This window comes from Bos taurus, chromosome 14 (genome assembly GCF_002263795.3).
Source record: "Bos taurus isolate L1 Dominette 01449 registration number 42190680 breed Hereford chromosome 14, ARS-UCD2.0, whole genome shotgun sequence".
In the NCBI taxonomy this organism is placed as follows: Eukaryota; Metazoa; Chordata; class Mammalia; order Artiodactyla; family Bovidae; genus Bos; species Bos taurus.
This window is the reverse complement of record NC_037341.1, coordinates 35888502-35909047: the sequence shown is the minus strand read 5'-3', so window position 1 is coordinate 35909047 and position 20546 is coordinate 35888502. Positions and strand designations below refer to the sequence as shown.

General features: G+C 37.9%; 1 protein-coding gene across 1 annotated transcript in view; it reads right to left on the bottom strand.

The window, feature by feature from the left end:
• The window catches only part of KCNB2 (potassium voltage-gated channel subfamily B member 2), a 461172-nt gene that overhangs the window by 426786 nt on the left and 13840 nt on the right, over positions 1–20546 (bottom strand). Inside the window, 1 exon segment of the mRNA NM_001024563.1 lies at positions 3379–4049. Coding sequence (NP_001019734.1) covers positions 3379–3957 — 579 coding nt within the window. The 5' untranslated portion in view covers positions 3958–4049.

Here is a 20546-nt window from a genome sequence, read left to right as displayed (position 1 = left end):
AGGTCCCGTTACTAGATGATACCATGCCCCCCAAAACACTTTGTTTTTCACAAAGTGTCTATTTTGGGAAAGTACAATTGTATTTCATGGTATTCTATAACTGTGTAAAAATGTTAATTTGTTAAATATAGACATTTTAAATATATCATGCTTTTAAACTCTATTTGCCTTTTTTTTTCACTTACTAATATACTATAAAGTTCAATGAATAGAAATGACACCAAGGAGCATGTTCTAAAAGAGCTGAATCATTACTGTCAGGGTCATACCCAGAGATGGTGTGACAGATCAGTGGGCCTTGCAATAATTTTATATATCACAGCGGATACCCCTAGGACAGACTGAACAATTACTACATAATAGATTACTGAGTATTTATTCCATGTCAATGAATAGATATTTTAACTTACTATGGAATATTTGATAGAAAATGTCGAATTTTTCCTGCTATACTAGGGATTATATAATTTCATAACATTTATATTTTACTACAGAAATATTATAAAATACAGAAAAACCAAAGAGACAAAAACAAATACTTTCTAGGATATGAAATCCCTGTTTAATCTAAGAGAATATTTATTAAATTTTGGAGAGAAGGGAATGATTCTACATGTCCACTCTAATGTGTGTAGTGCACAGAGAACCATCTATAAACATTCAATTGAATAAGCAATAACCGATGGCAGCCCACTCCAGTATTCTTGCCTGGAGAATCCTATGGACAGAGGAGCTTGGTGGGCTATAGTCCATAGCGTCACAAAGAGTTGGACACGACTGAAGGGACTTTATACACACACACACACACACACACACACACACACCCAATAACTGAAAAAGCAAGGTAAACAGATACTCTCCTCCAAAGTTATCTTACCTCTCAAACAAGTTAGAAAAAAACCACAGATTCCAAGCATTCCTGCATAAGAATTTCATAGCACAAGCAGGATCCTGATGTACCTATAACATAGTGAGAGCTAGAATACAATCCTACTGAAGCACTGACAAAATGAATTTTCCCCAAGTTATAAAAATACTATTCACCCATATTCACACACACATCACATTAACTCCCCTCACCAATAATTATTCTAGAAAAATAACAAGTTAGATGACTAGAAAAGAGTACAGGAAAGGTAGTTAGTGGTTTGTATAAGGCATCATTCAGAGCTGTTTCTAAAAGGCTCCAAACCTCAGACAAATGAACAATACTTTCACTTAACTACCATGCAATCAAATGTAAAGAATTTGTATAATATTTCCCCATTCAAACAGAGAGGGAAATGTACACATTTAAACAAACAAACACAAATCCTTCATGAAAATTCAGTAGAGAATCTACTTAGGCTAGCAGAGATTTGCTTAACTTGATTAATAATTTGGAACCATATTTATTATTTACAACTTCACAAAATCTTCCAAAACCAAAGTCCTTGGCTGCTGGGTATAGTTTTCAGGTAGATATCTGTGCAAACATAATCTGAAGCAGGTTTAAATACTCTGATGTAGAGGGGTGTGTATATGTGTTATATTATATACAACTATATACAATAGGCCATTATCAACAACACCTTCTTAGAGATCAAGACATGGCTTTGTGTCTAAAATTTAGAGATTAAACAAACTCTGTCATCTCAGGAATGAAATTACTGACATTATTGCATCCTTATCAGGAATTCTTCAGAAAAAATATGTACATACTTGAAATTTTTTCTATAACAATACTTAATTTTAGATGTGTGTTAATAATGTTACCAGCAAATAAATCAAATTGGCCTTTCAAATTTTCTTTGATTTAGCTGCTTATATTTGGCTAACTCCCTCTGGACCATCTGGTGGTACAATGATTTATTCCTCAATTGCCTAAAATCTTGAAAGAGTTCATTTGACACCCAAAATACTCCCCTAAACCCAGAATTTATCTTATTCAGCTTCAAAATTCACTCCATGTTTTTAGTAGTAACTCAAATGTGTAACTTAAAGGTTTGACATTGGAAGAGAAGTAACCTTTCTCAACCAAAGTCCACATCTCTCTCTTACAGATAAAACAAAAGGAAACAAATTATTCATAACTACAAAAGACCTAGTTGAAACCTTTCATTTGCCACAAAATGTGCATTTCCTCATCATGAACAGCAGAAATAACATTTCATTCCATTTAGTTCCACATCCTGGCCAGAAAGTAAAATGCCTTTATAAGTCAAAAGATGCAAAACTAGAAATATCAGTCAGTGCAAGAAGCAGTTTTATGATAGTCTGCATCCAGTTGATAATTTATGTTATTTACATGCTGTAAACTATTATGGAGAATTGTAATTTTCAGTCAAAGGCACACAGAATCAATTACATTTCCATAATTTTTACTGTTTATAAGAAAAGACAACTGGAAAAAAAGACAGTAAGTAATCCAAAGAATTTATAGGATTATTCACTGTTTTCTCTTCTCTACTCCAAATTCCATTTTCATCTAATTGGCACAAAATGTCAATCCTATGCTTCTGCAGCTAAAGATGACTCTTTGGGCTTTTTACTTACAATTCATACTGAAATAAAGAACTAAATATATGCAATGAAAACCAGTTTCTGCTAACTCTCAAAGCTCCAAATAGAGTTAGATAAACACTGTCATGCAATTGAATTAAATTCTGAAATTAGTGGCCAAAATTTTTACTCTTAGATTGAGATGTATCCAAGATCAATGGAAAAATATGAATTGACCTTCCTTTTCAGCCAACACTTTATGATCTGAGATATGGGAACATCTCAATTGTGAACACAATTATACACCAACAAAAACAACACTGTTAGAGCAGACCTCACAGGAGGGGGTCAGTCGATCCACGCTGACACTGATTCACCCCTTACACTGCCTCATAAGGCGGATCCTTCCTCAATGGGGGCCCCCAGCCCTGCTGGTCTACACTGGACCATGCTCTCCAGTCTCTCCTGCTCCTCCAGAGGACCAGGCCGGGAGGCACCTCCTCCACTTTCAATGACAGCACCGAACTTCATTCAGGATGGTGCCCAGGCCTATCTGCAAGACTCCACACGGATGGATCTGAGTTCATGTTCTCCCCTCAGCCTTCAAGTCACCAACCCCAGACGGCATCTGGGTGGTCAGCAGTCTTCAACATCAAAGCACCTAGGCTGTTCCCAAGTAACAAAAAACACTTAGGAAAGAGTAATGTCATTGTATGCCTTATCAATAAGAATAACTCAATTTCACTCCATAAGATCTTGGAAAGGACGTCTCCCTGCATAGACACCCTATGCTACGTCTTACCCAAACATCTTAAACCACGAAAAGCATACTTTCTAGCATATAGGGACCGCCTTTTTGAACCACGCGTAAGAAAGTCACACTCTTGCTTTTCATACCTTGGCAGCCACGGACGAGTTGGGCTTCTCCAGCAGGTCCCAGAGTTTCTTTCTCTTCTCAGGGCAGCAGGTGTTATCAAACTCTTCACCCTCGCGTTCCCGCATGGTCTCCGCCTCCCGCCGCAGTTCTTCGTTCATCTGCTCCTTCTTTTGATGATACCTGGCTTGGCAGCACGACTCTAAGTAGATCTCATCGATCCCCCAGTAATCAAGCTCTTGGCCGAAAGAGAGAGCGCACATTTCTTCCATCATGTGGAGTTTCCCTGTCCGGTAGAAATTTAAAATGGAAGTGAAGGCTCCTGGGTGCCGATCGAAGAAATACTCGTTCTCGTTCAGGTTGTAGTCATCGCACACCTCCAGGAGGCTCTCGTGCGTGTTGCAGTCCCGGAGCTTCCCCAGGCGGGTCCTGGGCAACCGGTCCAACGTTCTCCACAGGACCTCGTGGTTGAGGCCCCCCACGTTGATCTTCACCCTCCGGGAGCACGTTTTGCTCCTAATGATGTCCACTGGTTCCGGTGGAAGAGAAAGTGTCGACCTTGACGTCTTCCTGTTTAAGCCAGGGGGAACCTTCTCTGCCATTTTGGACTGCACAAAGGGTCCTCAAAAGGATGCGCCGCTGGAAGGTCAACTCAAGCTAGATCCCTCTGCGGCAGGCATTTCCACGGATGCACCTGGAAGAAAGCAACCATAAAGCCTCTGGTTACTTGCATTTTTCCTAAAGCATTTCCTGTTCTATGAGATCACTCCGCTGTTCGTGCACAACCCGGAGGTATAACAATAATTACTGTGTATTGATGGAGATGTACATCTTTGCTAAAACTTAAAAGGCATAAGGAAGAAAAGACCACACAATGTACTATGCAGAAGAAGCTGTATTCAATTTTTTATACACCTATAGGCAGACAGCTCCCAAATTTGTCACTGGAGACCTCTTTCTCAAGCTTTGAACTATCCTTGTGCTGATCAACTCTTCCCAAATGAAACGCAGGCACATCAGGCTAAACCCAGCACACCTCCAACCTTCCCCATCAGTTCATGTTCCTTCTCAGATGTGTGGTCCTCTGCACCCCCACACTGAGCTAGCTACCCAAGCTAAAACTCTAAGAAATTCCCATCTATCTGTCCACATGCAAATAAGCACCAGGTCTTAACCAACTGAACCTCCTGAACATTGCTTAAGCCCTCTGCCTATATTACCCAGTCCCTGTTACTCTGAACCATGCTGTTCAAACTCTCAGCATCTCTTGCCTACATTTCTTTGTTTAAAACAATATTTTTATCATTATTTATTTATTTTGGCTGTGCTGGGACTTCGTTTCTGTGTGGGCTTTGTTCTAGTTGCGGTGCAGGAGCTTCTCAGTGCAGTGGCTTCTCCTGTTGCAGTGCACAGGCTCTATGGTAGGTGGGCCTCAGTAGTTGCAGTGTGTGGGCTCAATAGTTGCCACTCCTGGGCTTTAGAGCACAGGCTTAATAGTTGAGGCACATGGGCTTAGTTGTCCCACGGCATGTGTAATCTTTCTGGAGCAAGGATGGAACTCCTGTCTCCTGCATTGGCAGGTGGATTCTTTACCGCTGAGCCACCAGGGAAGACCCCTTGCCTACATTTCTACAGTAGCATCTGAAACTATATCCTGAGCTCTGATTTTGTCCACATTAAAAAAAAAATTCTCTGTATAGCTTCTAGAATGATCCGCTAAGAAACAAATCTGATTTAACCATGCTTTAATCCCTACAAACGTCCAATGTAACTGGCAGTATAAAGTCCCCTGAGCCCTGGCAGATGTGACCTACCTCTCCACCCTCACCTCTCATTCCTCCTTCATCACTGTACTCCAGCAACCCCAGACTACACACACTATTCTGTTTCAAGCTCCTGGCCTTTGTTTATGCTGTGTCCTGGAAGGTTTGACTAACTTCAGCTTGCTCTTCAAGACTCAGTTCAGACATCACCTCCTCCAAAAAGTCTTCCATGATACATCTCTGCTAGGATCCTGAAACTCTGTGAGTGTCTATTCTGCTTCACCACACCACTGCAATCACACCTTTCCCAAGGATACTGGGAGCCCTGAAAGACAAAGACTATTTTCTCTGTTACATCTTTATCACTGAGCACAGTTCTTACATATTGTGAGGGTTTGATAAATGCTAAATAGTCAATTGTTTAATTGTTCTCCACAGGGCAGTTGATAAAAGACCTAGTAAGGCTAATGTATATGGCTGGAAAAATGCATAAATGGAATTAATTGGATACTTGCCTAAAATGCATCTATATTTACATGTTATGTGTATATAAGTTTGTGTGTACATAGGATATGTCAGAATGTGTGTGTGTTTACATTCTTTGACCCACAGCTCTTTTCTCCTGTGGACTAATTCTTTAAAATATGACTGTTTTAGTAGTCCCTCTTATTGATCTATTCTTCTGATCTGCAGCAGTAAGCATCTTCTTATTTGATCTTTCTCTATAATGTTTTTGCAGAAAACCATGGTGCTTCAAGCAATTCACCTCAAACACCACTTTTAATGTAAAACACCATGTTTCACACAGGCAATAGCTTATACCAAAGGGAAAAGCTTTTAGATTTAAGAGGTCCTTATAATTAGAATTCTCTTTTAAGATACACACCAATTTTACCATGTCTTTGGTCTCTCCACTCCTATAAGTTAAATTTATTTCTCCACCTGGAAGCCAAGTATTCTCGCAAATGAAAATAAGTCAAATTTATGAAAAAATAGTGCTGGACACTGTAAGAAGTATTTCAAATATGGCCAATAAATATACTTGACATGGGAGTTTTTTCAGCTACATAGATACAGAAATATTAAAAGCATATACATATACATTCTCATTGCAGATGACAAAAATGCTTATTTTTACAATAAAGGAGAATTACAATAATTTGGGTAAGTATCAAATCCTCTAAGCCTCAATTTCTTAATCTAAAAAATGAGGATAATAGTATCTACTTTATAGGCAGTGTTTAGACAATTAAATGAGATACTTTATGTGAAGTGCCCATTACAGGGAAATATATCTGAATAGAATAAAAAAACTCACATTTCTCCTGTTTTTAAACTTATTTTATTATTATTATTATACAAATTATAATACAAATTACAAATAATTTAATACAAATTCCATGGAATTTTCCAGGCAAGAAGACTGGAGTGGGTTTCCAATTCCTCCTCCAGGGGATCTTTTCAACCCAGGGATCAAACCTGCATCTCCTGTGTCTCCTGCAATGGCAGGTGGGTTCTTTACCACTGGCACTACTTGGGAAGCCCTCACATTTCTCCCGTCTTACCTTCCAATCAACTACATGAAAACTATGATCAAAAGCTATACCAGTGTCTATTAAATAAATGCTAGTATTTAATTTTTGTATGCATATGTTCAGCCTCCTCTAGTGGATTTTAAGCCTATAAGGCCAGGAATTCTTGGTCTTATATTTTCTCCACCGAGCCCTGTACCCACACACATAATGGGTACCTTATAGCATGTATCTTTGATGCCACTGATGCTCATGTCCAACTTTTGTATTCAGATGATAATGGACTACACACTACACATCAAATAGCATGTGAGAGAGGGCAGAGTAATATTGTGTGTGTGTGCTCACTCAGTCATATCCGACTCTTTGCAACCCTATGGACTGTAGCCTGCCAGGCTCCTCTGTCCACGGGGATTTTCCAGGCAAGAATACTGGAGTGGGTTTCCATGCCCTCCTCCAGAAAGCAATATTAGGATTGGGCAAAATAAATGAAAATATTACAGATGGATAATTCAAGTGGTGAATCTGAAGTGTCTGTTCTCCATCAAATAACTCAGTTTCAGGTACAATGACATCTCAGGTACTCATACAGATTATGTGACCAGTCCACATGAATAATAAGCAGGAAAGCTAATCCATTTTTAATTTGGCAACAAATGAGCATTACAATGAATTCACTCTTTGTGAAGTAGGACTTTAATGTGAAGAAGAGAGATGGTCTTTGAACCAATTATGGTATCATACAAGAGGTTTTTCAGAAAGAGTGAGAGAAAACTCCAGTGGTGTACAAACATCTCATGTTTACGGTCAAGGGTTTAGTGTGACTTCCTTTCTTCTAAAAGTCATTACTAAAAGCATAAATACTCTGTCACAGTCACTGGTAAGTCACCATTTTTCTTAAAAAAACTTCACACTCATGACTTACAGTGAATTTTCCTTTTTGTAGAGTATGTGTCAAGTGAAGAGAGGTCATAAGACTTAAATTTCAAAGTATTTTCTTTACTAATCAAGAACTTTCTGTTATAAGAAATCCAGCACTGATTACAAAACCCACAATAAAAGACAGCCTGAAATTCAATGCCCTTTCTTCAAAGCAGGGGTACAGAAACTTAGCATGAGTGAATACAGTCTGTTGATCTTATTTCTTAAGACTTAAAGATGCTTTGTTCTGATTATTGTTAATGTGGTTAAATTTTTTTATTCTCCCTGGACAGAACGTTCTGCTTATGACTTGATAAAGAGTAGAGTGAAGTATGTCAGAAAGAGAAAAATAATTATCACATTTTAACACATATATGTGGAATCTAGAAAAATGGTACAGATGAACCTATTTGCAAAGGGAACAGCAACACAGACATAGTGAACAAAAGTATGGATGCCAAAGGGGAAATGGAAGTGGATGAACTGGGAGATTGGGACTGATACAGACACACTACTAACACCATGTATAAAACAGATAACTAATCAGAAAACCTATGATGGAGCTCAGGGAGCTCTACTCAATGCTCTGTGGTGACCTAAATGGGAAGGAAATCCAAAACCAAGGGGATATATGTATATGTATAGCTGATTCACTTTGCTGTACAGCAGAAATGAACACGTTGTAAAGCAACTATGCTAAAGCTGAAGCTCCAATACTTTGACCACCTGATGCAAAGACTCACTGGAAAAGACCCTGATGCTGGCAAGACTGAAGGCAAAAGGAGACAGGGGTGGCTAAGGATGAGGTGGTTAGATAGCATCCACTGACTCAACAGACATGAATTTGAGCAAACTCTGGGAGATAAGTGAAGGACACGAGAGCCTGTCCATGGGGTCACAAAGAGGTCTACATGACTTAGTGACTGAACAACAACAATTGTTGGTGGTCGTTTAGTCACTCAGTTGTGTCTGACTCTTTATGACCCCCATGGACTGTAGCCCACCAAGCTCCTCTGTCAATGGGATTTTCCAGGCAAGAATACTGGAGTGGGTTGCCATTTCCTTCTCCAGGGGATCTTCCCCATTCAGGGATCAAATCCCTGTCTACTGCACTGCAGGTGGATTCTTTACCACTGAGTCATAAGGGAAGCTGAAAGCAATTATACTCCAATAAAAAGAAATATTTTTTTAATTTACAGCAAAAAAAAGTAGAGGCTCAAATATAAGTTGAGGCTCAATATACAAGTTCTTGACCATTGCAGAATTGTGACTAGTGTTCAGAGAGTTAATCAGGCTTTCAGAAGAGTTGTAGGACACAAGTGGTCACATTTGTAAGCCTCTCATTCAGGTCAAGTGCAGAACCTAAGCCCTGCTCAACAGTCCCTTAGAAACTCTCTGAGCCTTTCTGTCTACCACCCCACCCCCCGCCCCCCATCCTTCTCCCTGCTCTTTCTTCCTCTGTATTTTTCTTTCTCATTTTTCCAGCTCTATTTCCCCACCCACGGCTTATCTCCCTTTGGTTCCTCTCCCTCTCTTCTACCTAGTTCCCTAGATCTTTCTATCCTCACCATCTCTAACCAACCACAAAAGCAAAACTCCATCTTTTCAGACTTGTATATACTTCATGAAGTTTTCTACACCCTTAATAAGAAAACCCTGTGAGCTGAAAATACCATGTCTCTCTCCAGAAGAAGAGAAACACATCTAAATTGAATTGTTTTGTATGGAATGTTGTATGAGATCACAAAAGAGGCTCTGCTCTGAGGCTCATGACCCCTGGGTACAGTGGGGCTGTTCCCAGCATCCCCTTCACCTTTCTGGTTGGGCTTCAGGTTCTTCACACATCCAACCATGGCATTTCCATGCCTACTATTCTCTGATGTCCTATGACACTTGGTTGATTTTTTCCTCTTGTTATGATTCTGTGATTGTTATCACCCTTCCCCTCCAATCACCATCCTTACTTTAGATAGAAATAAAAGATAGAAATAAACATAATATAGTGCTTCAGAGTCCATGAAAACTTTTTCATGTCCAGTTTCTTAAGAAAAGTTGGCTTTCATATTTCATTTCAAGAACCCTTTAATATTTATCAAGGCTTGAAACAGACTACATTCAGAACATCATGAAAGTTTCATTCATTTTATTTAGTGTTTTTAACTTTCCATTTTAAATCTATATTCTTTTCTGCCATATTAATTTTATTCCTAACAATGAATCTGTCCATTCCCCTTGGGTTAGACACTGTGTCTTGCCACTCTTGAGAGCTCACAAAATTTACGTTTTTAATTTTAGTAATGAAAGTGAACATGGTGCTATGTTTTCCCACATTTAGTTTTATAAGTGAAATGATGTCTGCCATAATAATTTTATCCCATGAGAATCAATCATGAAGTTCAATTTAATATATAAATTTAATATAAAATGTAATAATTCCTTGTTTAAACTCTGGAGATGTTATACAACAGTGTAGAATTTATATACACAAACAGCTGTAAACTGAACATGCATTTTTATGTCAAGGGCAGAATCTCAGTGAATCTTTTCTTGGGGTAGCTTGCTAGTTTATTTCACCTCGTTGGATCAATTGAAAGTCAAGCTTGCAACAATCAGTCGACCAGTGCAAATGTACTAAACATCTCTTCATTAGTCTGTTAGAGGAAAAAAGCGACTCTCGGAACAATAAACAACAACAAACATTCTCGTTTCTGAACAGCTGCACCAGGCTCCTACCAGCAGCATGGAATTAAGCTGCCACCCATTCAGCGCTAAAGCTGACAAAACACAACATGCTGATCATGGCATCGTAATTACAGCTTAAGACTCCAGGTCCGAGGCAGGGAATGGGGTGATTTTTTTTTTTCACTGTAGTCTCAAAAATACTACCATTATGTCATATACTTGACACTTCCTTCGTGGAGCAAGGCAGGATAAGTCCCATGTGCGATTCTGCACAGATGAAAACCAAATCTTTCTAAAAACCTAAGTGATGTTTAACATTTCATTTCTGTGTTGCTGGTACATGCTGAGTACACATTTGCAAACAAGCAGCACTGAGACCTTTAAATCTAAATCACTCTGTGTATATATAGCTCTAAAGCGTTTTCTTAAATTTTCGTGTACGGTATTAAGCAGTAAATGCCTCTTTTTTGTAACAGCTATTTCTGTTTCAAAGAGACACACAAAGATTATTTGCAGTAGCTATCTGGATAGACAGGCACTATAGCTGAAAGGTAGTTGAAATTTAACCAGTACTTTAAAAAAAGTTAGTACACACTGAAATTTTCAAAAGCACCTCCAGAATTCACTAAAGAAAAACAATACATTTATAAAAAGTTAAACTAGATTTATTTGAGAAAGACAGATCCATAGTATTTCAAAGCAATGTCTGGGAAACTTTCAGCTATCCTAAGAAATTGAACATACATGCTGAAGTACTTGAGAACTTGGCCAGAAATACTATTGAATTTATATTGTCTATTGTCTTTTAATATGTCAAGTTCTAGTAACATTGTCCTTGTCCTCAGAAAGGTGGAAATAGCATTTCACTTCTGCAGTCAAAGGCTGCTAATATCAATAGGTTCCTTGATTTTAGCACAAGTATTTACTCCTCAGTTTAAAAAAAATCCAAGACTTTTATCCTTGATATAACCCAGGCTTTTTTTAGATACACTCAAACCAAATCCTAAAAGCTTTGCTTTCAGTGGTCAAAGGAAGCATTGTGTTGCAGTAAGAAGGGGAAAAGACAAGACAATAAGTAGAATATGCAATTTGAGCACCGTTCCATATCATCGATGTTTCCGACTAGCCAAATTTATAAATAAGCTATTTTATTTAGACAGGTAATATGAATTTTCTTCATCAGAAGAGAGAACTATTTAAAGAATTAGCTCCTATATATACAGTTGCTATAATTAGAGAGTAAAACACTAGTTTTGCCTTTAGAAAAATGGCCTTTCATAAGACATAGCTCATAAAAAATCCTTCTCTACACTGAAAAATACAACACTAATGTTATAATGCATCTTAGACCTTCTATAAGCTACAAGGTCTAGTAGTGGCTTGGAATGCTCAGTCTATTTCATGACCCACCAGAAAAGGCTCAAGCTTTTATCTGAGCATTCAGCCATTCAGCTGGTAGAAGACTGTCTATTATGACAGTAAAAGTGCCCTTTATGTGGGAGTCTAAGACATGTTCTTTTACAAGTCTCCTTTTGCAGAAGTCTTCCCAAAGTTACAGTAGAGTGCAGGGGATAAATAAAGATGAAAGTTGATAAGAAAAGTAAAAAAGGCAACAAACAGAGAAACTATTGGTACCACTGAAAGGAATGGGAAATGAGGCTGGGCCACTCTGTAATATTCTGGTGTAAGTAATCACAACCTTCATTCACTACCTGGAGTTCTCTGTGGATGATACAACCTTCTATTTGGGTGATGGACTTCAATTTCATATTCCATCTTGGTGTGTGGCATCAGTTAGATTCAGTCTCTATGAAACCAAGTTTTAAAATGTTCATGAAGCCTTGATAGGATTTGGACACCTTTCTTAGGTTTCTTCCAATAAAATTAGATTTTAGATCATGCAATGTTTGGTCTGGAATGTTCAGCAGTAAGATTCTACACAAGGGATATTTCTCAATTGGGCTCTGTCTCATAGTAAAAATATACTTTTCAATTATATTCTGGTGCCTTACTTCTCCCCAACAAATACATGGTAAACAATGGAGCTTTTATTAAAAGCTCCAATACTGAGTCTGATTTTAGGCTAGTCTCTATGACTTAAACATATACCCTATGCTTTAGATACCCCCATGTTTGGAAATTGGAATCACAGTATATTGGCAGAAGGGATCTTGGGGATGACCTGGTCCAATTTCCCTATTTACAGCTTTTAAAACTGAGATCCAATGAGTCACATGACTTGGCTGACCTCTCTCTGGTAGTGACTAAACTTGGACCAGAACCCAGATTTACAGACTTACGAAGATTTACTACATAAGTCTCTTTCCATTACACCCCAGCTCATCATTCTTTGCTTTTCACCTTCTAGTGGAAGTTTTAAACAGTTTCTGTTTCTTTCTTTACTCCCCATATCAAAATACTGGATTCAAACAATACTAAAGTGAAGTGTGTTATCTCCTATACATTGCTTATTTCTTTAGAGTAATGACTATAGTCCGGCAACTTGACTGTGGTCTTCAGAAGATGGATGCATTTCACAGAATTGTTCTTTCCTTGGTTCTGCTTCCCTAGTGCCAATGTTTAGGATAACTACTTCCTTCCACTCACTTTGGACCCCTCCAGTTGGTTCTGAACACTGCGACCCAAACACTGGCAGGTCTGGACCATCCCTACTAGAAGATGTGTCCATGCTTGCCAGTCTCAGGATAGAAACAACAATACAAAACTGTAAGGTCTGACTTCTACTTATCTCTGCAGTTCAGTACCCTCTTCCCTCTCCCTCTATGTTCTAGCTTTCTGTTTTGGCCACACCTCAGGGCATGCAGGATCTTAGCTCCCTAGCCAGGGATCAAACCTGTACCCCCTGCAATGGAAGCATGGAGTTTTAACCACTAGACCACAAGGGAAGTCATTCTCTATTCTTTGATTTGATTTTTCTTTGATTTCTTTCTTTCTTTTTTTTTTTTTTTTACAATTTTTAAAATAGATTTATTTATTTTAATTGGAATAATTGTTTTACAATATTGTGTTGGTTTCTTCCATACATCAACATGAATCAGCCATAGGTATACATATGTCCCTTCCTCTTGAACTTTCTTCCCACCTCCTGTCCCATCCCACCCGTCTAGGTTGTCACAGAGCTCTGATTTGAGCTCCTTGCATCATACAGCAAATTCCCACTGGCTACCTAATTTTATATATGGAAATATATACATTTAAATTCATTCCACCCTCTCCTTCCCTCATTGTGTCCACAAATCTGTTCTCTATATCTGTGTCTCCATTGCTGCCTTGCAAATACGTTCATCAGTACCATATTTTACACATGCCATTCGCCTTCTGCCCCAGGGAATTTGCACATCTATTTTCCCCCCTCTTCCTTTTCAGATTTTAACCCAAAAATCATATCTTAGTTGCTGTGCTGTACTTAGTCACTTAGTCGTGTCTGACTCTTTTCAACCCCATGGATTGTAGCCCACCAGGCTCCTCTGTCCATGAGTATTCTCTAAGCAAGAATACTGGAGTGGGTTGCCATGCCCTCCTCCAGAGGATCTTCCCAACCCAGGGACTGAACCCAGGTTTCCCACATTGCATACTGCAGGCAGATTCTTTACCATCTGAGCCACCAGGGAAGCCCATATCCACCCAACTTCCTTGACCATACAGTCATCCTTCAATTTTAAGAACTTATATATAAGCATATACCTTTACCTGGAGCACTCAACAGAAGTTTTAAATCTGTCAGGAAGAGTATTTCAATCATTTGATTTATACCCATCCTCTCATCTCCAAGTTTCTTGAGGGCAGGGATCAAGTCTGATCTTATTCATCACTGTATCCCAGGTGCCTGGCATTCAGTAGACACACAATGAATACTATGTTATGTGAATGAAAAAGTCAGTGACTGCTTTATTTAACATTTATTTAACAATCCTTTTCTTCTTCCAGCTACTTCATATTATGTGCCACTTCCCAAATCCAATATGACTTTCTCATATGAAATGTTCTTTTCCACATTCTCCATCTGCTAAACTCTCACTCTTTATTAAGTCAAGAATAAATATCTTTGGATTGCTCTGGAAGTCCAGTGGCTAAGATTCCAAGCTCCCAATGCAAGGGGCCGAAGTTTGATGCCTGGTCGGGGAACTATTAATAGATCCCACGTGCTGCAAACAAGACCCGGCGCAGCCGAGTTAATTAATTAAATATTTTAAAAAAGAAATACTTGTTCAGGGAGAATCCATTGCTTCTGCCATAATGGGTTAGAAGTTCGTTCTATCTATTACAATGCTTTTCTCATTTTCTCTTTTCTCATTCCACTTAGAATTCTTTCTTGTTCATTCATTCAGCAAATATTCATGAGACTTTGCTTGAGGCACAATCTCTGACATCACAGAGTTTACATCCTAGTGGAGGTAGATAAACATGCTATAAACATACAGGAGCAATTAACTACAGAGCCAATAAAAGCTGCAAAAGAGAAGGTTTCACGTGAGCTTTAAGTGAAAATACCTTTTTGGGGCTGTGAGTTCTTAAAAGTGATGAACATCTCATCCATATCTGTATCTTTGAGATGTGAGTGCTTACCAAATGTTTGTGGACTATCCTAAAGAGTGAATGAGTGAGTGAATAATGAATTTCAAAGCACTGCTATCCTTTTTCTGGCCACATGTTTTGGCTAACATCATCCAATATCAGTTAATTATGGTGATTTACAATTTGCTTAGATGTTCCCCTGGCCCTTATTTGCTTATTTTAATAAGGCCTAGGCTCAAAATAAAGGATGGATTTTCTGGAACTATGTAGGGAACAAGCAAAAAACAAGTAAGACTCTAATAATTACTGCTGCCCCAAAGTGGAATTTGCTGCCTCAAGGCACTCCTGGGCCTGTTAATGTCCAGGCAGACCCCAGGTGACCATCAGTTCTGCTGAGAAATGGACAAGATTGCCTCTTATTGCCAAGGTGCCTCCTATCCCTTAAATTTCATGGTACTGTGAGATTTCTGAGTAACCTCAAGAATTCCAACTGGACATTCCAACAAGAAAAAGTTCACTTGTCAGTTTTTTAAGTTTAAAATTTGGCAAAGATGAATTTTCAATTTCTCAGCTTATACTCACTCCTAGGAAAAATATTCAAGCCAGAAAAGACATTATAACAGAATTGTTAACCAATAAAAGGATGAAGAAAATAAAGTGTGTAAGTTAGTGAGTCTAAATTTTTTCTTCAAAAGATGAGCTTATACACTTCAATGATGAACTTTTCTCTTTCATATTGTCAATGAAGCCTGTAACAGTGGGTAAAGCTTAATCAGGGCTTCAGTGGTAAAGAATCAGCCTTCAATGCAGGAGACATGGGTTCAATCCCTGGATCGGGAAGATCTCTTAGAAATGGCAACCCACTCCTATACTCTTGCCTGGGAAGTCTCATGGACAGAGGGACCTGGTGGGCTACAGTCCATGGGGTCACATAAGACTCAGACACGACTTAGTGACTAATCAATGACAACAAAGAATAATCAAAGGACTTACTTCACTGTGTATAATAGGCTCTAGGATTGAAGTAAGTCATAGAGAGAAAAATAAATAGTATATTTTAATGCTTATATATGGAATCTAGAAAGATGGTACTGACGAATCTATTTGCAGGGTGTCCATGAAGATGCAGACAGAAAACAGATTTATGGACACAGGGGGGTAGGGGAAGGAGACAGTGGGACAAATGGAGAGATATATTCACTTCATCTGTAAAATAGATAGCCAGTGGGAATTTGCTGTATGACTCAGGGAACTCAAACCAGGGCTCTGTGAGGGGTGGGGTGGGATGGGATGTGGGAGGGAGGTTCAAGAGGGAGGCAACATATGCATACCTATGACTGATTCATGTTGATGTATGGCAGAAACTAACACAGTATTGTAAAGCAATTGTCCTTCAATTAAAAATAAATATTTTTTTCTTTTTAAAAATTTTTTACTTTTATTTCTTAACTAATTTATTTTAATTGGAGGACAATTCAGTTCAGTTCAGTCACTCAGTCGTGTCCAACTCTTTGTGACCCCGTGGACTGCAGCACACAAGGCCTCCCTGTCTATCACCAACTCCCGGAGATTACTGAAACTCATGTCCACTGAGTCAGTGACGCCATCCAACCATCTCATCCTCTGTTGTCCCCTTCATTATTGAGATACTGTGATGGTTTTTGCCATACCGAAATTTAAAAAATAACAATAATCAAAGGAATGACTCTATAGGAATGGAAATACAAGCAGGCCAGTATTTGTGCTGGGAAAATAACTTAAGGTGAAAGGCAGAAACCTTTCCCAAGGTATTCAAATCACAATGTATAGGTGGCCACGTCTTCAGACTCAAAGCAGACGACTGCACAAATTAACCTTTGGATTCTGGTGTGGCCACGTCCATTGATACCCTTACTTCTTTTCCTCATGGTGCATATTCAAAATATTGTGTTCTCAATTCTAGCATTAAAAAAAAAAAAAAAAAAAAAACCAGCTTCTAACAAATCAATGGTACCCTTCATTAATGAATCCAATTTAAAACATCAGAATGTGTCACAAATAATTGTATGCTTGATTTACCCCCTCCCTTGTGCATTAAATAAAAAAGGGAAGAGGTTCATTGGACTATAAACATCCACGTCCGCATCCCTTATGAATAATGTTTTCCATCCGCCTTTGTCATCAGTGAGGATCATTAAACAGTATTTATTAAGCATCCATCTGTGTATGGCACTTTATAAATATTCCTCCCTGTGCCTCTGCCCCCTTTCTCAATCTACCATGTGTCTCTGTTGTAGAAAATGCTAGGGAGCTACAAGGATAATAAATAATTAATGGTAAGAATGTAAGCCAGATGGATGGGCTGACCTACTAGCATCTATGAATCTTAGGATGTTAAATTTACTGCTAATAATATAATTTAGCACAAATTGATAAGAAAATATCAAAGCATCTGATGCAGAAAAAATGAGCTCATTGTATTCCATCAACATTTTCTAAAACACACATGTGACAATTAGGGACCGCAGATGGACTGACTGAAGCCCTGAGATTATGTGACTTGTACCAGATGAAACAGTCTTGAAATAAATAATATGGAAAACAGTGTGGAAAAGTCAGAAAAATTACGGCTGCAACAGTATAACTGGGAGTGTAACCTGAGCGAATAGTGAAAATATTCAGAAATAAAGCAAAGTCATTGTTTTCACTAAAAGGAGTAGAGTGGTTAAGGATGGTGAAATTATGAATTTCCTCACCTTTTTCAGGTTTTCTTTAATGTTATTCTATTATTTTTTTCTTTAAGAAAAAAACTAGTTATACAGGTTTTAGAGATGGAGATATTTAAAACACTCTCTTTCACCTTTGCAAGCCTCAGGTAGTCAGGATAATAACAAAAGGGCAGGAGTGCATGATAAGTCACTTCAGTCATGTCGAACTCTTTGCGACCCTATGAACTGTAGCCGACCAGTCTCCTCTGACCATCGAATTAAAGGGAATGTCAGTGTAAAATCAGCTATTGCTATTGAGATTTGCCATTTGAATTTTGTTTCAGCTTAAGTTCAAAATGTCCCTAAGAAAAAACTATTTCCTAGAAGGTAGGGATGTTCTTGGAGTTGTAGCTGAAGGACAGCCAAAGTTATGATCTCATTTGCTTTGTGACTTTGGTTAATAATTAGCATTTTTATCACCTACCGCATATTGAGGGATTATTACACACAGCCACTGTGCTATTCCACTTAATTCTCATGAGAATTCTCATTAATTCTCAATCCTCCTTGTGGGGAAGATTAGTATCTTTGATTTATAGATAAAGAAACTGAGGTTCCAAAATGTATGTACCTTGTTCAAGATGACCTAAACACTAAATGTTTGTTCCAGGATACCAGCCCAGCAATGTCTCAACTCAAAGCCCATGCTCTTAATCTTCTAAGATTCTGGGGGTTTTCCTTGAATGGCATGATTCTGAGTGCCTCAATTCAATGAATATATAGAAATATGAGACCAATACTGTGCAATATTTTTAGCACAATACAGAAGGAAAGAATGAATCTCAGATAATTTCTGTAACACTATGTCTATCTATTAGCTTAGATGTATAAAATATATTAAATGGAATAATTTCCTTGTGGATATGGTTGGGACGGCAATTATTTCCACAGTTATAAATTTTCACAAAACAACATAAATTTTAGTGGGTGGCTTTAAAAGTGATGCTGTTCATCTCAGTATTGAGATCCACAGTCAAGATGGATGCTTTAAAATATTTTTTAAATGTTAAAAATATAAAATTCACAATATTTGAAAGGCAATATTGGTAAGTTTAAATGACCTTTCCAGGGTCCACTCAGCATCAAGACTAGAGGCCAAGTCTCTTATTCCATGTTCTTTCCACTGGACCCTGACACCTTAGAGCTTCAGAAATAAATATACAATTAGAACGATGAAGAGAAAAAATGTGCAGCAGGAGACATCTAGCTATTTCACACCCAGTTAAATGTATAAATACTGATGAGTTGAACCTAATTATTAATGATTCCTGACTACAACATAAATCTGTAATTTCTACTATTCCAATAACAGTCAGAACAGGAGATCATTGCTTCAAGTAACACATACTGATTTAGATCCATGATTCCTTTCTCATACCCCTCCTTTCAAAACAACGTGTCCTTGGCTATTAAGATATATACTGTATGCAGGGGGTACAAAATTGTGTAAAGGTACCCTTGTTCTCAAAAAACTCATTGGATTACTACAACGAAATTACAGAAATTTTGGATTTGTGCTTTTAGCATGTGGTTGTTATATGTGGTTGTTGTTGGTGGTTTAGTCACTAAGTTGTATCCAACCCTTAGACACCAAGGACTGTAGCCCATTAGGTTCCTATGTCCATGGGATCTCCCAGGCAAGAATACTGGAGTGAGTTGCCATTTCCTACTAGGATCTTCCTAACCCAGGGATTGAACCCATGTCTCTTGTATCTCCTGTTTACAGGCTCAGAAAATATTATGAACTTAACTATCTTAAACCTAATTAAGCCTTCCTACCTGATTTGAACATACTGATGTAAGGAAGAGAAAGGTGTGCAACACCAGCTAGTGATGAAGAAGTCTTAATTCATGAGGCTTTGTAGAATACAGTCTTCATTTATGAGACTGGTAGCCTTAGCCACCATTTGAAATTTAGAAAACTCTTTAAGATCTTAAATGAATTAATGAATATGATGAATGATTTAATTCATTCATTCAACAATATTTACTGCACACCTAATAAATACCAAGCACTATGTTCCAAATGACATAAAATGCCTGCAAGAAAATGGCTCCCTGGATTAAAAATAAAGGCAAAAACTCTCAGTACAATGTTATACTTCAGCTGAATATATACATGAGTACAAACTAGGTTTATTATGCTGGAAACCAAGTATTTTGCTGGGCCTGAATAAAACCAGAAGTTAAGTTTAAGAAGTAGCTTTTTAAAAGCTTCTAAGCTTTCTATGTGCACTCATTTCTACAAAACCTAATGAAAATGCTCTCCTTAGATTTAGAAAAGACCAGGATTCCAAATTTAAAATGACATTTATCTCCAAAGTAAATTAATATTTAATGAGAGTCTGATTAATAATTGTGATTTTATGAACTGGAGACATTTAGCACAAAAGCCCCTAGACACATTTGTTCTATACAGACTAGGGAAAAGGGCTAACAGTGGATCATCTCTTTCCAAACGTTACTTTACTGTTATGTTTCAGACTTTTTCCTTCTAAACACCACTTGGTCCTTCTGGTATTAGCTTATTGGAAAGCTTTTCATTTGTGAAAAACAGGATAAGAATTCAAGAGATCCAGTCCCATGAGAACTCTCAAAGGATTAAGAAAGACGATAATGTTATCTAGGTGAGAGCGGTGAAGAAGAAAAAAAAAAAGAAAGAAAGAAACAGTTCAGTGTTCACCTTACATTTTTTTACATATTAAATACTGAAATTATTATATCTGTTAACACTCCAAAAATGTATCAACTGGCCTATAAAGAGCTATCACCATTTCAGATACTTTTTTTTTTTTGCTAATGAACTGAACTGCTCTTTGTTAATGATCTGAACTGATAAAACAGATTTTGTAAATAAGCACAAAATAAAGAAATCAATATGTGAGAGTAAAGGAACTTGCTAAAAGACACAGTGTCACATCTGTCATTTTAGAGGTTAGAAAGGAAATAAGGACAGAGGAAAGAGAGAGAGGGAAAAGGCAAGGGAACAAAAAAAGAAAAAAAAAAAATC